The sequence below is a fragment of the Solea solea genome, chromosome 20, assembly GCF_958295425.1.
Source record: "Solea solea chromosome 20, fSolSol10.1, whole genome shotgun sequence".
NCBI lineage: Eukaryota > Metazoa > Chordata > Actinopteri > Pleuronectiformes > Soleidae > Solea > Solea solea.
Window position 1 is genome coordinate 22,007,421 of NC_081153.1, and position 19,115 is coordinate 22,026,535.

Consider the following 19,115-nt stretch of genomic DNA (forward strand, 5'->3'; position numbering starts at 1 on the left):
TAACGCATTTTCTCCACTGTTATCCTGCTGTAAACGCCCTCTTCTGCAGCCCGAGTTTCACTCATTCATTTCTGTTCTGTTCTGTGCAGCTTCTGTTTTTCCTCTCTCTCTCTCTCTCTCTCTCTCTCTCTCTCTCTCACACTCTCTCTCTCTCTCTCTCTCTCTCACACTCTCTCTCTCTCTCTCTCTCTCTCTCTCTCTCTCTCTCTCTCTCACACTCTCTCTCTACCTCTGTTTTTCCTCTCCACTCATCTGTGCTCCATTCCAGTGATTGCGTCTCTGCGCCGCGCGTGGGGGCTGAGTGTGTTCGGAGAATGGACAGCCAGCTGGAGGGTTCTTTGTTTTTTCGGTTTTGTTCATTTAGCGATGGCTTTGATTTTTATCCATAATTTACATATTATAACACTTCAGTTGGTTGGAGGTTATCAGGGTTTAGTTTCTTTAAGGGACACAGTGGGCTGGTCCACACGCTGCCAACCTTTTTCTTACTTTTTGCCGGGATCTCCAACCCTTTTCTTTTGTTCACTTTGTTTTGAAATAATGAGTTTTTTTGTGAATAAGAAACAACTTGTGGCGTCCATCTGTGTTCTGTCTCCCACTGAGCCATATCTGGATTGTCTGAGGGAGGCTGTAACAGCCGCCAAGAGGAAACATGAAGTAACGACGCCTGGCGAATAAAACTGGCAAAGGCTGTTTACTTTAGAGCGCCTTCATTTGTTAACTAAAAATATTAATATTTATATATATACATATATATATATATATATATATATATATATATATATATATATATATATACATATATATATATATCGATTATCGAATTTTGGATGTGGAAGGATGACAATATAAATCAGTATTTTGACCCACTCCTACTATCTAATACTAATACTAATAATGACAGTAACAGAACTGCAGGATTCTGCTTCACAGCAAACAAACAGAGTCCACCAGTGTTGTTGTTAACAAATGCACGTTACCGCAATAATTGTAACAAAACAATACTGTTTACCAACTGTAGGGGGAGCAAATCCTTCATTGTGTTACTCTAACCCACACGTTCAACACTAATATCAACATTATTCTTTATACGTGAGATTTAGGAGGGAAAGCATCTCCTGGTGGGTTCTGTCTCCCCGTTCTTCTTCACGCTGCATCGTGAGGCCGACGGGCTCCGTTGCCAGATGTCATATATTTCAATGTTTTACTGCCACAATGCCAATTTGGATCAATGGTGTCAGCCTCGTTCCAGCTGAAGAAATCAATTAACAGAACATTGTTGCAATTGTTGGACGATGGCGCGTAGGTCGTTAAATTAATGAAGGTCTTGGTGAAGATTGATGGCGCCCATGCATCAATTAAGAGCTTTACTCTGAGCGCGCGTGCATAAATAACTTGGGCGGCGCTGTAATGAAAAAAGATAAAGCTGAAAATATTTGTTATGGTGGAATCTCATTTCCAATGCAATCCCTTTTAATGCGACTGCTGGTGATTTCATGTATTCACTCTGAGGCCTCCCGGGACACAGTATGGATTTTGTTACTCCGCACTATCAATTTTGCAGCATTGAATTTTATGAGCCAAACACGAGGCTGCAGGAGGCACAAATTAAAATCTTGCATTCCTTTTACATTAAATGGGATGTCCAGCTGTTTCAATCCCGTTATCTGTCCATATTTGCTCTCCGTGTGCCAGACCTTCCTGAGTTGGATTTCACTCTGTGTATCATTTCCTTTGGTCGCTGTCAGCGACACAGCGCTGCGTCCTAGGAGATGGCATCCTGCTGTTTGCAGTAAAGCAAACCTTGATTCATACTTCACAGACTGTGCCTCTGCAGTGTAAGTGTCCTCTCTGTGCCTGAGAGAGAGAGAGAGACTGGACATCAAAATCATCTGGAACTGCAAATTTGACACTCACAAAAACTCACAGAAAACTGTGTCAAATATTAAAGACATTATCAGAACACATCCTTTTTGCCACTTATCTTTCTTCTGGAGGCTCCACTCAGGCTCCTCTCTGCTCTTCTTGATAGAAGAAAATGATCTGTTTCAAAGTTAAAGCAGCAGAAAAATTCAAAGAGTTGAGTTCATTTTAAAGTAAAGAAAACAAGTTGTCTTTATATTACTTTCTAATTTTAGTGTGAAATAATTTAATATATCAACATATCAGCGACGCACAAAATCCAGTGAGACCCAGAATTCCCCAATTCAATAAAATGTGCACATTAAAAATTGAGGAAGACGATGCAGACTCTTACTACGTGGACTCATATGCATCTGATAAAAAAGGGACAGTTGGTTTTATTATAAACACACTTGGTTAAGGCAGCCAATCACATCCAAGCAAGGGGCGGGGCTTTACAATCTTAGAATACCAAAAAACGAAGGCAAGAGGACAACATGTGGTTGAATGTAATTTTCCTCCATGTGTTTACATTTGATCACCCTGTGTTGTGTACAGTCAATGGTCTGTGTTTATGTGACGCTTTCTTATACGTTATAAGCATCAGATACATTCAGTCTGTCCAGTTTTGATATATCGGTCGATCTCCTTGGATTCAGACAGACCGACAGACAGACAGACAGGTGTTTCTTGCATTTATAGGCAGATTGTGGTGAATAACATTGAGTTTATGTGATGATTTCTTTCTCTATCTGGACCTCTCTGAATTTGAATCCAGTGCCCCCACTCTGAAGTCAACCTACTCTGAAGCAGTAGCTGTGCAGGAGTGGTTACCATGGTAACAGTACTTGAGTTTAGTCAGTGGTTTTAGGCAGCAGGCTTTTTGATTTAAGGTTATACACTTTAAACATGGTGAGTGCATAATTTCGATGTGTTTACTGTGTGTCTTATAAGCTGTATCATGTCATCTGGTCATTTCCAGTATGAATTTGCTTCATTCATGAATGGTCTGTAGTTATAGAGTGCTTTTATTTTTTTGTCTTTTTAGACTTGACGACCACTCACAGTCGACAAAGTCAGCAATTTGTGCTTTAGTGTCTTAACCAAGGACTTATCAGCATGTCATCTTGGAGCCAACGATGGAACCACTGGTCAGACGATGACCTGCTGCATGTTACGTTCTGCAAGTTTTATTCACTTTGAGCCAGAGAATAAATAATGACGTCTGATGAATATGTTCTCCTCTTTATCTTACTGTTAGACACCCATTTCCTAACAAGACGCTCAAGATTATGTTGCTTTGCAAACCACTCACTCCGTCCACACCAAAGTCCACAGAGAAAATGAACAATTTTAACTCCTGTGAGTTGTTGATCCATTTCTGTCTCCATCCATAAGTTCAAATGAGTTTGTTAGTTTTACTTTGGTGTCTGAAAATGTGTCTCCACAAGCTGAAAGTGCTGATTTTCTCCGTGGACTTTGATGTGGGAGAGTGAAAATATGACTAAATGTCAGGGTCTTTAATTTCACTGCAGAACATCATTCTCTTGGTTTTTGTAGTTTCCTCCCCACAGAATACTCGGTGCCTTTTACACATTAAGCAACATCAGCATCAGTAGCGATGTGTTATATTCACAAACTGCAGCTGTAGAGATTATATTATCAGCTCGTGTTTGCATGAGCGTTGCTATTGGGCTCATCATCAGTGGCGGGCACATCTTACTTAAATATGTATTCCTGTGTTGCTTCTTAAAGATGAGTCAGTTGTGGTGGGCGCATGGATGTGTGATGAAGAGTTTATCAGTCAGACGTCTCTAATGATCCGACACAGGCATGAAAAATACAAATACATGAGTGAGAAGTCATAGACCCATGTCTGTGTCCGTCTGCCAAGGCCCTCTGTGTTATTGATTGGCTCAGGGCACTTAAAGCCTAATGCATTGTCAACATTGCAGTCTCTTTGTACCCAAATGTTTAAATGCACTTATTGTAAGTCGCTTTGGATAAAAGCGTCTGCTAAATGACATGTAATGTAATGTAATGTCTATGGCCCATCCTGACTGTGCACATACAGTCCCACCCCGACTTAGCTTTGCTGTAGATAGTCAGGGTTTGTAAGTGTGGGTGGAAACACTTTTTAAAAACATCTGGATTTTTGGAAGCAGCAGAATTCACTTTGGAAGCAGAAAATCTCATTTTATCAGTGCAAAGTTTCTCTGTTATAAAAAGTACTTAGGTACAGTTACTAGTTACTTCTCCCAAAAAGTAACTGAATTAGTTATTGAGTAACAAATTATAAAAGTAACTAGTTACTAGGGAAAGTAGGGAAAGCTTTAAGTACATTTTAAGTGCTCAAATAATTTGGACCCCACCTCCGCATGTTTAATTATTTGTGATAAATCTGAATTCAAATGGACACTTAATACAATCCATTTCTAACAGAAACAGTGTAAACAAATCTAAAGTATTTGAATGTTGCTGTAACAGTTTGTGTAGATCGGTCTGAGACAACAAAAATCCAGCTGTGAGGCCCTGTCTTTGTCTCCTTCAGAGTTAATGGCCACTCACTTCATGGAAGCGTGTGACGTTGAAAGATGTCTCATTAGGTCGGAATTGCTGGACACCGACGTGGAGAAGCAGTTTGGCTATATTTCCAGTTCAAGAAAGCTGCTTTAGGATTAACCGGGCTCGTCATTCCTGTTGTTGATCGTTTACTCACTTGTGTCGTTGTGTGTGCGACGTTGTGTGTCAACAACACCCGCCCAACTCTGCCTCTGATTGGCTTACAATGAAATTTTATGATACAAAATCAGTTACGAATACGAATATTTGTTAAAACTGCCCTGGAAATGATCCAAAATTCCCCCAAAACATGTTTCACCGTGGGAAACAAACCGTGCTGCACACACACACACACACACAGAGAGTTAGTGAAGCTTTCATCTTAGCAGCTGGTCGTGCACACATCCCTGAAGTTCAGCGTTTGTCGCTGTGCAGTGTGAAAGTGAAGGGTTGAGCCTGTGCGTGCCAGCTGTAATTACTACTTGGGAGACCAGAATGACTTTGTTGAACTCCAGGGGGTCTCCCCATTCACTTTGTGACTCTGTGTGGGCCTGGCTCATTTAGATGAGTGAGTGAATATTTAAGCTGTGTTTAAGGACACCTTCAGCTGCTGTGTGAACTGATAAAGCGCTGGTGGAGATGTATTCATGCACTCTGCACTCTGAAGGCTAATAATGAAAAACATCACATTTACAAGTCCAGGGAAGTAACTCAGACTCTTTGTAGGCTTTGGATTTATTTCATCACATATGGTGTTACGTGTTTCTATGAATATGCAAGAATTCAATTGTAATAGGTTTCCATGATCTCATGTTATCACAGCTCAGTCACACACGGTAAAGTCTAGTAATTGCAACTTTCTTTGTTGTTTGAAAGCTAAGTTCATGAATTGGGTAAATAAAGAGAACACTCAAAGTGATTGTTCAGGTTTTTGGAAGTGTGGTTGTATGTATAGGACACAGTTATTAGCCCCCCCCCTTGTTTTAAAGCAGCTTTCTCACACATCCTAGTTTTATTTTGGATGTTTCCATTATTTGACTTTGCACACAGAAATGTAATAATTCAACAAACAGGGTCAAGAACTGACCTTTTTATTTAGCCTTAGCACAAACACTGTTGTGAGAGAAAGCATCATGCATCAAAAACAAAAGAAATCATTTTAGACTTGACAAAGAGGATCGTTGATGCTCACAAAGCAGGAGAAGAACATACAAAGTTATCACAGCGTTGTGTCAAGAACTGGAGACAGAAGCATCATCAAGAAATTCAAAGAGAGCCACACGATACACAACAAGCATGTCAGAGGATTTCAAAGACTCTGGCGATGTGTCTAAAGATCCCTGAACAATGACTTAGTCAAGTCAGGAAGTCTCAAAGAATGCAATTACCAGAGCTCTGCACAGAAATGGACTGCAGGGTTGCAGACTGAGAAGAACTCGTCTTCTTCACAAGAGACACCTTCAAGCCAGACTGAAGTATGCTAAGGACAACCTGGAGAAAGATTAAGCATACTGGAAGCATGTCCTTCAGTCAGATGAGACAAAACTAGAGCTCTTTGGCCATAGAAACATTGCTTATGTTTGGAGAAAGAAGGGAGAGGCGTATAATCCAAAGAACACTGTCCCCACAGTGAAACACGGGGCTGCGAGTACGATGCTGTGGGGAAGCTTTAGTGCGTCTGGAACTGGGAATCTCATCAAAATGGAAGGAATCATGAAGAAAGAAAGAAAACCTGAATCAGTCCTCAGCAAAACAGGGTCTGTGTCGTCGCTTTGTCGCTTTGTCGCTTTGTCTTCCAGCACGACAACTACGACTCTGCTTAAACAGCCCTGCTTTTAATTTTCCTTTTCCTCAGGTATATATACTGTATGTGTATATATACACATACAGTATATATATACATTTATATATATATGATGAATTATATGAATTATGAATTATTATATAGGCCTATATTGATTAAAAATGCATGGAATCAACACAATTATATTTTAAAAGGTCACTTCTTTAATCTTAAGCCTAGTTATTTGTGTTATTGCAGAATTTTACCATATTTATAGTCATTGTTTCTAACACATGTAAATATTCTTATCTTAACACTGAAGAGCAAAATAAATAAACCAGCTTTATGTAAAATGAAAGGTAATAGTTAGTGTATGTAGGTATTTAGTGAGTCCTGAGAAACAACCTGTGTGCAGCTTTATATCTCCATATATCTTGTATAAATATGCAGATATTATTTATGAGCCGTATATATATTGATATGAAATGATGTAAGTGTATTGTATTGGGCGATTTTTATCCCATATTACTCGGCCAAGGGTTAGCCCCGCCCTCCACCTCTCCCACCTCCCTACTCTGGTCTACACATCATGACATAATGTTTGTAAACTGCTCACAGCCACATAGAGAAAAGCAGTGACTTCACATCACAGTCGGTTCAAATGAATTATTTTGTCACTTCAGCGTTTGAATCCTTTATTCAGATGAACCTAAATGAGACAAACTTACAAAACAAGGCAGCAGTTGTGTCTCATCGTGCAACAATAACTCATTTTCTCTATGGACTTTGGTGTAGGAGAGTGAGCAGTGTACAAGCTTAAGTTTCCAGTCAGTAAATGCTGTCGAACTGTAAGATAAATCAGCAAACATATGCCACAAAGGGCTTTACAATTGTTTTTATCATTGAACAGTCACTGTGTCAGGGCCAACATTCAGACCTCTTAAATATAGAGATATTAATGATCGCTCTGACCTTTTAGGACCAGAGAGCAATGGCTCAAGGGAGTGCTTGCTTTTTTGGATTCATCACACCAGAATTGTATCATCCTTGTTAGTATAGTGCAGGTCTAAATGCTCACAATCCACAGTGATCTCAAAACCACATTCAGAGGTGGTTTGAGGACAGGGGTCCTCTGTCCCGCTGCACTTTCACTGTTTTTACTAACGAGTGCTCACACATTCATTTACTGTCGAGCTTTGATTCACTCAAGCTTCAACAGCAGACACATTTGTTCAAAATATGATTATGCTTTTAATCTACTCCATACTGTTCAATACAATACGAGAGCGAGAAAAACAAAAGAATATTTATTAATGTAAGTCAAATTAGATTTTTTTTAAATTTAAATCTTTTGGTTTTTTGACCAATGACTCTTTTTTTTTATTAAAATTGAAAATCATGTATGGTCTTACCTTTATTTGTATATACAGTGTCCTGTAAGTCCATGCGTCTAATCCTTCTAAAAACCACCGTCTCCATAGAAGAAGAGCGTGTAGCGACGTGCGCCTGTTACCCATTGTGCCTATGGTGCTGAGCACTGCTGATTTATACATGATTTATACATGATTACACATGTACTGTGGTACATGTATAATACAGAGCGTAAGCACAGCTCATCGCTGCCTCACGTCACCGTTTTCCCGTGTATTTGAACAGGAAATGCGTAAATTCAGCGATTTTGACGATAGAAATGTTGAAATCATACAGAAACTGATTTATAGAACAGTCAAGTGGACAGATTGATATTCTTTTATCATTGTTAGTCTCTTACTTGTCATGATGACAGCTCTGCCTCTGCTGACAGCACGTCACTGATCTCATGTTGTCACAGAAGATGCATCTAGGACACATTTGTAACGCCAGGTGTGGACAGTTAGCACTAATCCACATGTGATCAGATCTCAATACCTGGTCTGAAAAGTTCTAGCACAGAGAGTGATCGCACAATCTGTTCATCTCTACTCTTGACAAGTGTTTATCCAGTTCATCCAACACCATGTAACCGTGCGCTCTCTCCACAGGTCATCTTTGAAGCCACCGTCTCCGAGGAGCGACAGGGCTACATTGCCTTGGACGACATTGTGCTGCTCAATTACCCCTGTTGTAAGTAAAGCCACTCTGCACTGCTCACCTTTCACCAGCTGAACACCAGAAGCACAGTTCTAAAGTGGAGGGGTGATTGAGGACTGACGCAGTTGGGAGGTGTGTGGGTTCGGGGCAGATGCACCTGGTAACTGTCCAGGTTTCAGAGCCACAGTTACACAGCAGGAGGCTTCTCTTTTGTACCAGAAGAATGGCTGACCTTTCCCTGTCATCACCATGTTTCCAGCTGAGTTCTTAATGCTGGGACATTCTCCACAGGACGAGGACAGCTTGTGTTTGTACTCTGATCCTCTCTGCTCTTGCTTTTCTGTCCTTGTCATCACTGAGATATCAGGGTGTTGGAGTTTTTGAGTGCTAGTAATGTTGCATTATGCTTACTTCTTTTATATTTACCATTACACTCCCTGCAGTCACCTTTGTAGAAGTCGTGCCCATCACCAAAGGTTTTCCCCTTTAGTTCAAAGACAAAAGCTTTAACCATGTGGGAGAGAGTGAAGACATCAGACTTCACTTAAACATTACTTCACTAACTTTGTAAAACAAAATGAACACATAAATGTAAATGACGTGAATTGTTATCTATTAAAATAACCGTGTCTTTCTAAACATTTAGTGCACTTCTACACTACTCACGTGTAATTCAAAAACTACACATGTACTGTAAAAACCGGAGTTTGACTTCCTGTTCCGCTCGTGCTGAATTCTGCTGAATAGAAGCGTTGTGTTTCGCCATCCTGCAAAAATAGAACACGCTGACTAAAGTGGATGCAAATCACTTCTGATGTCGTGGCGGATACACATTCAGCTTAAGAATTCATTCTCATTGTACCTACAGACGAATCCGGGGAGCCATACGTCATATTTCACTATAAAACCTCATTGGCCACAGACAGGCACTCTTCATGAGGGAAAGGTAGTTCACAAGCAGCCGAGAATTGTGCAGGTTCTTCCCGACTTCGTAAAAAGTACAGGTTATTTTAGAAATGTACACTTCTTTTGACAGTTCCCATTCAATCGCGCGTATACTGGAGGGAGACGCCACCGCAGCAATGGCGGCTTGTTTACTTGCGGTACTTCGCCAGATTCATCGATATGCACAACTGTGTCACTGTGTCTTTAAACTATCGTTTATTTTCATCAACAAACAAACCTATTTGTTTAATTCCAGACATTGAAATTGAAAGTGTGTCTGCTCTGTGTGTCAGAGGAGAGAAGGTAGCTCATGTTTGCAGAAGCTGAAATACTCACCTGTCCACGAGAGAATTATCCAACATACAATATGTGTCTGGATTCCTTTTCCACCTCTTGTTGCTGTTGTGTTACTGTTTACTCTGGAGAAAATCTGGACCCAAATCTCAAGACATTTCCCGAGTTTATGTGTGAAAACAGCCGTCGTCAGCACTAAATGTTCTATTTACGTTGGTGCAGGGAGTCAAAGGTTTATTTGTCTCTGTGCTGTCAACACATTATTAAGACAGAAGATATGCATATGTTTAATGAACTGAAATTGAAACTGTAACCTAGGAGGTCAGGAGTGTGTTTAAGTGGCAGAGACAAGCATCTGAACACAAATATAATAATAAGTAACCTACAGACTGTGAGTGATTAGCAGATATATGTATTAACTGCTCTGTAACACGGTTCATTTAATGATCTTTCAGACTCTTGGTAATATATGGGATACATGACACATTTCAATTGATCAATACAGTATATGGGTGAAAATGATGCATATGTCAGAATGTATAGTCAGACTCTATAGTCAGATTTGATTGTTGCCTCCTCTCACATCCAGACTGATATTTTTTCTGTTGAAAAGCCCATTAAGAGACATTTTTCTGTCCTCGTGTCAAGTGTCTGAAATCTCTCATTTACAAACATATTCAGACTCTAAATGCTGCACTTTGTCAAAGCCTGCAGCAGCAGTTACAGCTTCAGCTGCAGCTCTATAAACCATAAAGGCTGGACTGACTGTGCTGAGTGCTGCTAGATCGTCACCCTTGTGGGAGGTTTTCCCCCAATCAGGAAAGAGCTGCTGAAGCTCTGCTCGAGTGAGTAATGGCTTTATTATCGATCCTTCTGACCATGGCCCAACAACCAAAGCCAGTAAAAGTTCTGATGGTTTAAAACTTTTATTTTGATAATTATTGAGGTGTCTGTGTTTCTGGGAACTCTGAAGAATTGAGAAAGTGTTTGAACACCTTTAACCTGATCAGTACCTCACCAGAATGTCAGAATGAATATGCCGTGTGAATCGTGGTAGCTTGTTTTATCTCCTACAGCTGCAACTGCACATAACGCAAACATTCAGCTGACTGAGAATAAGCCTTTTGTCTATTTATCCAGGTTTTCATGTAGTTCACTGATGATGCACCATTCTTATACACAGAGTTAATCTACAACACAATAAGGTGTCAGACTGAAAGGGTTATTGATATTTTCCTAAGGATGGATGATGATTATATGTATATATATGTATATATACATATATATGTATATATATACATGTATATACACAAAGATGTATGTGTGTATATGTATTTATACGTGTATATATATATATACACATATATATATATATACATATATACATATATACAAATACACACATACATCTCTGTGTACCGGCCAGTGTGTACAACATACACACACAGTCTTAGCCCTAACCTTAACCTTAACCTTAACCTTAACCTTAACCAAACCACAATTTAAATTGTACCCCTAAAACTGACTAGTTCCTCAAAAATGAGGTTTTTCTAATAAGGACAAGGTTCTGGTCTCAATGAGGACTGCTGATCCTGACAAGGTTAGTGTTAGGCCAGAAAATCCTAAAGAGGTAACAAATACAAGAACATACACACACATTCTTGTACAGCATTGTCAGTGAGCCCATCCATAGTCATAAAGCTTTTCTTAGACCCTTACCCTAACCTTAACTATTGCAACTAAATGCTTAACCCTAATCCTTAACCTAAACCTAATCTTAACTCTTAAACCACCCCAATAACTGTCTTTTTAACATGTGACTGAACCTGAGGAGCAGTCACACACACACACACACACACACACACACACACGAGTAAACATTACTCATTACTCAGTTTCAGTCTCCTGTAACCAGAGGAAGGAACAGCAGCGATGCTCATTTACAGATCTAACATCTCAGATGGGCGGAATGCATTTGAGACTGAGAATACTTTGCCTCTGTTTATGTTTGGTGGTGTTAATTAAGGCTTGACAGGTCTCCACACTACTGAGCTTCCATAATTTACACGAGATTTTCTCAGTTATTATAATTAATGCTTTTGCCTCACTCTCAGATGAAATCAAGTTTTTTTTATGCCTCATGTTTATAGCAAAACATAAATTGCTCTGTGTGCAGAGTCTTACCCACTAGTGCAAAGGTGAGTTAGCTGCAGCTGTCCTCACACAGCTAACTTGAACTTGTCTTTAATATGTCTTTTTGGACATTTTGGTGGCTCTAAACAATCACTAAAGACTCCCAGCACATGCACACAAATGCATGTTTACATTCATTATTAAGACATTAAGAAACTCATCAGATCAACACCAACAACACCAGTCAGCACAATGGGAGAGGAGACAACAGGGAGAACCAGCTTCTTTGCAGATGATACATAAACGTGCGCTCCATTCAAAGTGAACTCTTTCAGTTGGCATATTCAAGGACTTTTCAAGGGCTTTCCAGGACCAATTTCTTCAAATTCAAGGATGGAATGTGCTGACACAGCTTAAGATGTAAGAGCTCTGTCGCTCAGCGTTACTCGCTCTCTGTTCTGCATGGAATCTCATATCAATCGTGGAGAGAGACAGTGGACAGTTTGTCCTGCGTAGGCCGAGTCTACGTACATCAGGCAGTGCAGGGCATGAAACAGCAGGTGGCGTCGTAACAAACAAGGGAGACATTTACCTAAATATCAACTTCACTTCTTACTTAGCACAAAATTCAACTACTTTCATGTCGATTTAGGGTGATTATCAAAAACCTTCAAGGACCTTAAAAAATGTGAGGATTTCAAGGACCCTTGGGAACCAACTACAATGATTTTTTTTTTTTTTTCTGAGATGATGAGTAAACGTGCTTTCACACCAGATGCTTCGTTTGGGCCGGTGTGAAATCTGAACTCATCGTGATGACATCATCGCTTTCACAAAATACTGTATTAGTTTTGTACAAAAAACGCTCCCACTGAGATTCTCCCACTCTGAAAAAGCCACTGATTCTCCTGAACTTGTTTTGGTGAAATATGAAAGTCACGTAAGATTTATTTCACAGTAAACAAAAGAGCAAATGCAGTTTGTGTAGAACGACGCACTGTTGAGGCAAACGTGCAAATATCTCAACTAGCGTATGAAAACTGACTGACCTGTTGTCATCAGTCGCTGATGTCATGAAGCCCCCCTACAATATTCTTAAGCCACCGAAATATTAATAATAATAATATTTTTTTACAAAAAGGTGCCGACAAATTCAATATAAAATGAGCAGAATCTGAGTTTAAATAAATAATGATATAACCTGTGATTATTCACTTAAATATCTGTCAGTTTCCCTTCACTTCATAGTGTAAGGCAGAGTGCGTCGTTATCCAATCCAATCCACATATATAGAGAACGCCCACATCACTGAAAATCCAGTCCACGTTTTCGCTGCGACCTCGCTTGCACTCCCGCAGCGCGTGAGCACACAGAGCGAATACAGCAGCATTAGCAGAATAACGTGAAATAAGAATGGATATCAGAACGTTTCTCAACAAAGTAAGTATTCAGCACTGCTGGTAGTAACAGTTAGTTAACAGTTAGTTAACTCCAGCCTCAGCTAACAGCACAAAGTCCCGTGTAATTAATGAACCAAGTGTTTTCCTGTTTGAAAAATAAAAACCTAGCTTGCGCACTATACACGATCTCTGCACACGTCTTATCTTTGTTGTTTCGCGGTCAAAAGTTACATTCCAGCTCTAAAAGAACACTGATATTTAGTGTAATGTATTTTTTTGTTATAGCAGCTCTTAGTAGAGCTTGTTAGATATTGTTTTGCATACTTGTTTTGGAGTATTACTGTGAAGGGTAGACCGGAAGTGGTGCGGTTGTGTTGACGGAAAGAGAAGAATTGATCTATGTTCCCAGTATAGTCGCCCTTATACATTATTCATTAAACATTAACTAACGTGTTAGAGTGTCTGACTGCATTGTGAAGGCCCTGCTTGTTTATAGAGTTAAGAGTTAAGAGTTAAGTCGTTTTACCATTGACTAACTTCCGGAGCATCAGCTGTGTTTCTCACTTTACGCATGGATGCACACCGTGCGTCAGGAGCTGAGCTCATTTACGTATGATTATCATCAGTGGATATTAATAATAATAATAATAATAATAATAATAATAATAATAATAATAATATACTCATAATAATCACTTCACCAGCCCTATTGACCTGTAGGAGTGAGAGGAGACAGACCTCTACCAGAGAGGTGAGTCTAAAGGATTTCACAGGATAGAGTCGTTTGTGATGCAAACAGTCTTGGAATTTTATGGAACTCAATATGAATATGAAATATGAAACATTTCAATCAAGGTGCACCGTATAAGACTTATTTAACTTGAGCTTTCATTGAGGAGAGTAATGATTAGAAAGTGGAGAAAGCCAAGATATTTATATAAAAGCCAAATTAGCCTGACCCAAATATTTTCATAGATAGTGTCTTAATATTACTTTAATTTAAGTAATTAAGTAATATTTTTCAGGGTTTGAAATGACACCCACTTTAGTCACATATAGCATAGCAGCTGTTCATGTGAAAGGTCCTTTAGTGCACTGTGTCGGCCGCACTCCTGGCTGCGTCGGCCGATGGGTCAGAAAAGACTTAATGTCAATCAAACAAGACACGCTTCAGCATCTGAGTCATAACAGAGTGATAGACCCATTTGCCACCCATTCTTTGATGCTTCCACCCACCAAACATTTTGTGCTCGTACGCTACGTTCGCTCATATCCTGTGCATCTCTTGGGGGCTAAGCCTCCCCTGTCCTTAAAACCTAGTGACGCCCCTGCTTGACAGGCTTTAAACTTGACTTGCTCAGGGCACCAGTGTGTGCAGAGCCAACCTTTCCTTCAGTATCAGTAACAATACAGGCACACGGTGAGCAGGTATCAAACTAGCAAACCTTTATGTAAGGATTAGGCAAAACTGATGCTTTCTGAACAATGTGGCCACTTGAGTTTTATTTAGCTCCTTCAGGTTCCAGGTAATGTGAATGTTGACTCACTCTCACAGTCATGGATTATAAAGAGACACCTGAACAGTGTAACTGTTATCACTCACACTTCTGCGTTTCCTGTTATAATCTCTCACAAAGGCAGCTGCAAAAAGGATTTTTGTAATTGCAGTTAGAATGTTTTAAAATCATATGTATATTTTTAAATGAGGGTGTGATATACTGCAGTGAACTGCTTATTTTTTTTAAATATCACAGCGTGACAGTCCCACAAACTGCAACGTCTGCATGCACACAGTGAAAAGAGCACGTCTTCGGCTGTGTTGTGCTGCTCTTCCATTGATCGGAGCAGAGCTGAAAATGACAACCATCTGGCAACAAAGCATGAGAACCAGAAATGACACAACTGACAAGAACAGAGTTAGACCAGAGAAACAGATGCTGCTTCACATCTAAAATTAGGTTTTAATTATTATTAGCATGTGGAGAGCATGTATTCAAAAGTATTTCAACCATACTGAAGTTTTCGAGAGTAAACAAAATAAACAAACAAAATGTCTGATGATCAGGTGATCAGATGATCATGTGATCATCTGATCAGGTGATCAGATGATCACATGATCACATGATCAGATGCAACCTGTGACAAGACGTGGAACATGGAGCATCTTGTAAAGTTGAGCTTCACAAATAAAGGAAATACTAAATCTTTCATCAGCAACATCAGAATCAGGGTTTCTCTTTGTTGATATTTCTCAAGAAACAATGACATTAATAATGAAGGTTTTGGATCCAGAAGGAGTGGAACACCAAGCGAACACGGCGTCTCCAGTGTCGCCATAGAGCCAACGCTTTACGCTGTATTGATTCTTATGATAAACTGAAGCATCATGCCATGTGGATGGAGGCGTACACCACTAAAAAAGTCATGACTGTTTCTCATAATATTAGAACTTTGTATTTGAAAGCTTGATATTTTTTTTCTTCAGTCGGGTTATAATACTCAGCCGTGCCTTTGAAGTACTTTATACATGTTGTGTCTTTTCAGTGTCGTCTTTCCCATATTTCTTTCTTATTTTTCTTCTTATCATTTTTCTTCAATGGTCCTTTCACATCATTGTTCACATAACAACAGACAAACTGAATGTGTTTTGTGTATTTGGCAAACTTCAGGGTGACAAACCAACAAACAGTACACTTTGCTCTTGCAGGTTGTTATCAATGCAGACTTTGTTATTATCATTATTATTATTATTATTATTATAATATTCATGTTTTTATAGAGCAGAGGTCAACTTGCATGCAGGCCCAGATCCAGACCTTCCTGACTCAGATCTTCAGTATAACTAATATGACATTGATAATTTGAGAGTGACGTGCTTACAGGAAGAGGTGATGAGAGGAACAACAGACTGATAAATCAGAGACGCAGTTATGCTAACTATGGCTCCAGTGCATAATTGAGCCATATTATTAGACACGCCTAGAAATCCTGAACAGAAGACGGCAGAGAAACAGTTTTCAGTCTTTACTCCACAGTTTCCCACATGTTCTCAGCCATTAATTTCAAACCTATATATAATGTGTGCAGAGGAGAATTTTTCATTTGCTATAAATGTTTTGCCAAATTTCAAAGTGAAATGAATGTAAGTCAATGCAATGTCCCCTCAAGTCATGTATGTCGAACATGCGTGTGTTCTTGCCTCTCTTAATAACAAACATTTTGTGTTTTATGAGCTACATTTTCAATCCTGCTAAATGATGCACGAATGATTCCAAAATAGCATCTTAAAATCAACCCAGTAAGTTGATTTCCGCTCTAGTTTTCTAGGATTCATTTGCAGGGTTTCTACACACAGTGTATCATATGTGTGTATATGTTCATTATGTACGCTTGGCTGCTCGTTTACATTATGCAGGGCGTGTGTGTGTAAAGGCTTTCACATGTGTGTGTTTAGACGGGGTTGCCTTGCTCCAGATGTGCCACTTTTCTTCATCATCTGTGTGTGTGTGTGTGTGTGTGTTTTCCACAGACAAGGTGCCTCATTTCTCTCGGCTGGGTGACGTGGAGGTGAACGCCGGCCAGAACGCTTCGTTCCAGTGTGTCGCCACAGGCAAAGTTTATGAGACGGAGCCTTTCCTCCTTGAGGTAAGAAGGAGTATGTGTGGATGTGGGCCTCTCTTTCTCTTGTCAAGGACTTTAATGTTTTTGCTTCTGTCTGTCTGTCTGTAAGGCTGTCTGTCTGTCAGTCTGTAAGGCTGTCTGTCTGTAAGGCTGTCTGTTAGCAGGATAACTCAAAACAACGACGGAAACTAGTTTGTGCAGGGTTGCGGCAAAATATTACATTTTAGATTTTACTTAAGGGGTGGGGTGCATTATTTTTTTATTTCATTTGAACAATTCCTTTAACAGTTAAAGGTTGAATTTTTTTAGAAGAAGAAAATCAGGAATGAAGGTCAGTAGGAACAAGACAGAATACCAGGCTATGCTGACATTTTACAATTACTGTCATTAAATGATACCATGATACCATGATACCATGGGATGATACCATCCACACGCTGCTGGCACAGCTGTTAGGAGGAATTTGGGGTTGCCCAAGGACTGGGGAATCAAACTCTCAACCTTGCAGTCGAAAGACAACTCACTCTATCACCAGCCCTGTGTATTCACGTCAACCCACCGTGGCCTCCTTCATTTCTTCTTCCATGCCACACTATCTATCGTAGCTTTTGCATGTTTTGCCATGGCACGCAGCTTCCTCTGGTCCCAGCATCACGTGATGTCCATCGACTGTCATCACATTACACAGCTAAACAGAAGGAGCTGCAGGTTGAAATAAAGGAAATAGTCTGCAATATAGAATATGGATAATATTATAATGGCTAGACGAGACAATCGGACTTGATGATGATGATGGTCCCAGTTACCAGAGGTGTCTGTTGCCTCGGTCACACAGAGAGCCATGATGGCGAGATGAAAAACTTTTCTACTCTGATGAGTTTGCCAGAGTTTCTGTAGCTGCCACTCACTAAGGTTCATTGGTTTTCATTTCTTCTTCAAACTGGAAGATGTGTCATAATAAGACAACCTGGAAGTATTGGGCCAAAGCCTAACTGGATCATGGTGTTTGCTCAGATCTGTGTGGTTTACTCATGAAGTTTCCAGACCTTTGAACAGAAGTTTGGCTTAAAAGTGGGTAAAATAAAAATAAGAAAAGTGAAATTCCTCTTCTTTTCTCTTCAGATTAGTTTTCCTGGTTACAAAAAAAAAAACTAAAAACTACAAAAGAACAATAGTGCTTTAGTTTATGTAGCCTGTGCTTATATAACCTATGGCTCATCATATGCACAGTGTTCAAATCTCTTGATTTCTGGACAAGAGGACGAGATGAGTTCATTAACACGGCGTGACACACAGCACCTCCAGCCATGAACCTGCTACTCATGCACACTTGAATGAAAATGACAACATGTTGTAGTTGTTTTTGTTGCATGGACCGAAAGCAGAAGTTCTATAGTGCCAGTGCAGTGAATGCAGAGCTGCTCAGGCTTTGACAGAGATGACATTCACCCGGTTGTAAGTTCATACACCATCAAAAAGGTTGGAATCCTACACTGTGTTGATTTAAAGGAACAAACTCATGAGTATTTTTACTTTTCATTATTAAGGAAGCGTAAGGGATTTTATTTTACACCTGAGGTTTCTGTGCACAACAAGCCTTTTAAAAAGTTACTATCAAATTGGCTGAATTGCTGAGAACTGATGGAAAGTGGCATTAAATGAATGGAGTTAACTGAACTTTTTTCCTTTGATGTAGAACGGTGAATGGAAAAAGGTGCCAGGGTCAGAGCTGAATTTTCCACCTGAAAGCACCAGACCACATGTCTGCAGTTATTCCCAGAGGTGTGCTCAGTGCTCGTGTGGGTCAAACTCACGCAGCAGCTAATAGAAGCTCTTAGCTCTCTGTCAGATTTCACTCTGTGGCCACATATGGAGTCTTTAAGTTGCCACATTCCCCTGACACCCAATCATAGGCGATGGCTCAGCTGTTTCTGACTGAAGCCCAAAGGTTCAAAGCAACTGCAGCTAAATGATAACATCACCACCAGCAGCTGTAATGTTCTCTGTGGTGTGTTTCCATTTTTAATGCATACTCTTTTATTTTGTTAAGTCTAAAACATTTTGAAATGCCACATTTTTCACATTTTTTATTGGAAAAATTGCACTTGAAGCAAGGTTGTGTAATACTACAGACGTGCACATGTGCCAGGGATTCAAGGTTTAAAGAAAATACTAGTTTGTCACATCGCTGAAGGTGTACATGACATAGAAGGAACCAAAGCAAAGCATAGTACACAGTACCAATTCATCTGCTTTTGCATCAAATGTTTTTACAAAACATTTCTCACTGTTGAGTTTGGAGATGGACCTTGAGATTAAAGGGAAAGAAACAGCAGAAACAAAGGGAGATAAAATATCTAAAATATCGAATGAACTTGTTCCCTGCTCTATCTTGCCATTAGATA

At 39.7% G+C, this 19,115-nt stretch overlaps 1 protein-coding gene across 5 annotated transcripts in view; it reads left to right on the plus strand.

Moving 5' to 3' along the window:
• Window positions 1–19,115, plus strand: part of LOC131447268 (receptor-type tyrosine-protein phosphatase U-like) — a 215,901-nt gene that overhangs the window by 120,603 nt on the left and 76,183 nt on the right. For 4 of the 5 annotated variants that reach the window (XM_058618921.1, XM_058618922.1, XM_058618923.1 and 1 more), the window contains exons 4-5: window positions 8,269–8,350; window positions 16,619–16,734. In XM_058618921.1, coding sequence (XP_058474904.1) covers window positions 8,269–8,350; window positions 16,619–16,734 — 198 coding nt within the window. Of the gene's footprint in view, window positions 1–8,268; window positions 8,351–13,026; window positions 13,130–16,618; window positions 16,735–19,115 lie in introns of those variants that run through there. The other variant, XM_058618925.1, reaches the window with a different exon arrangement.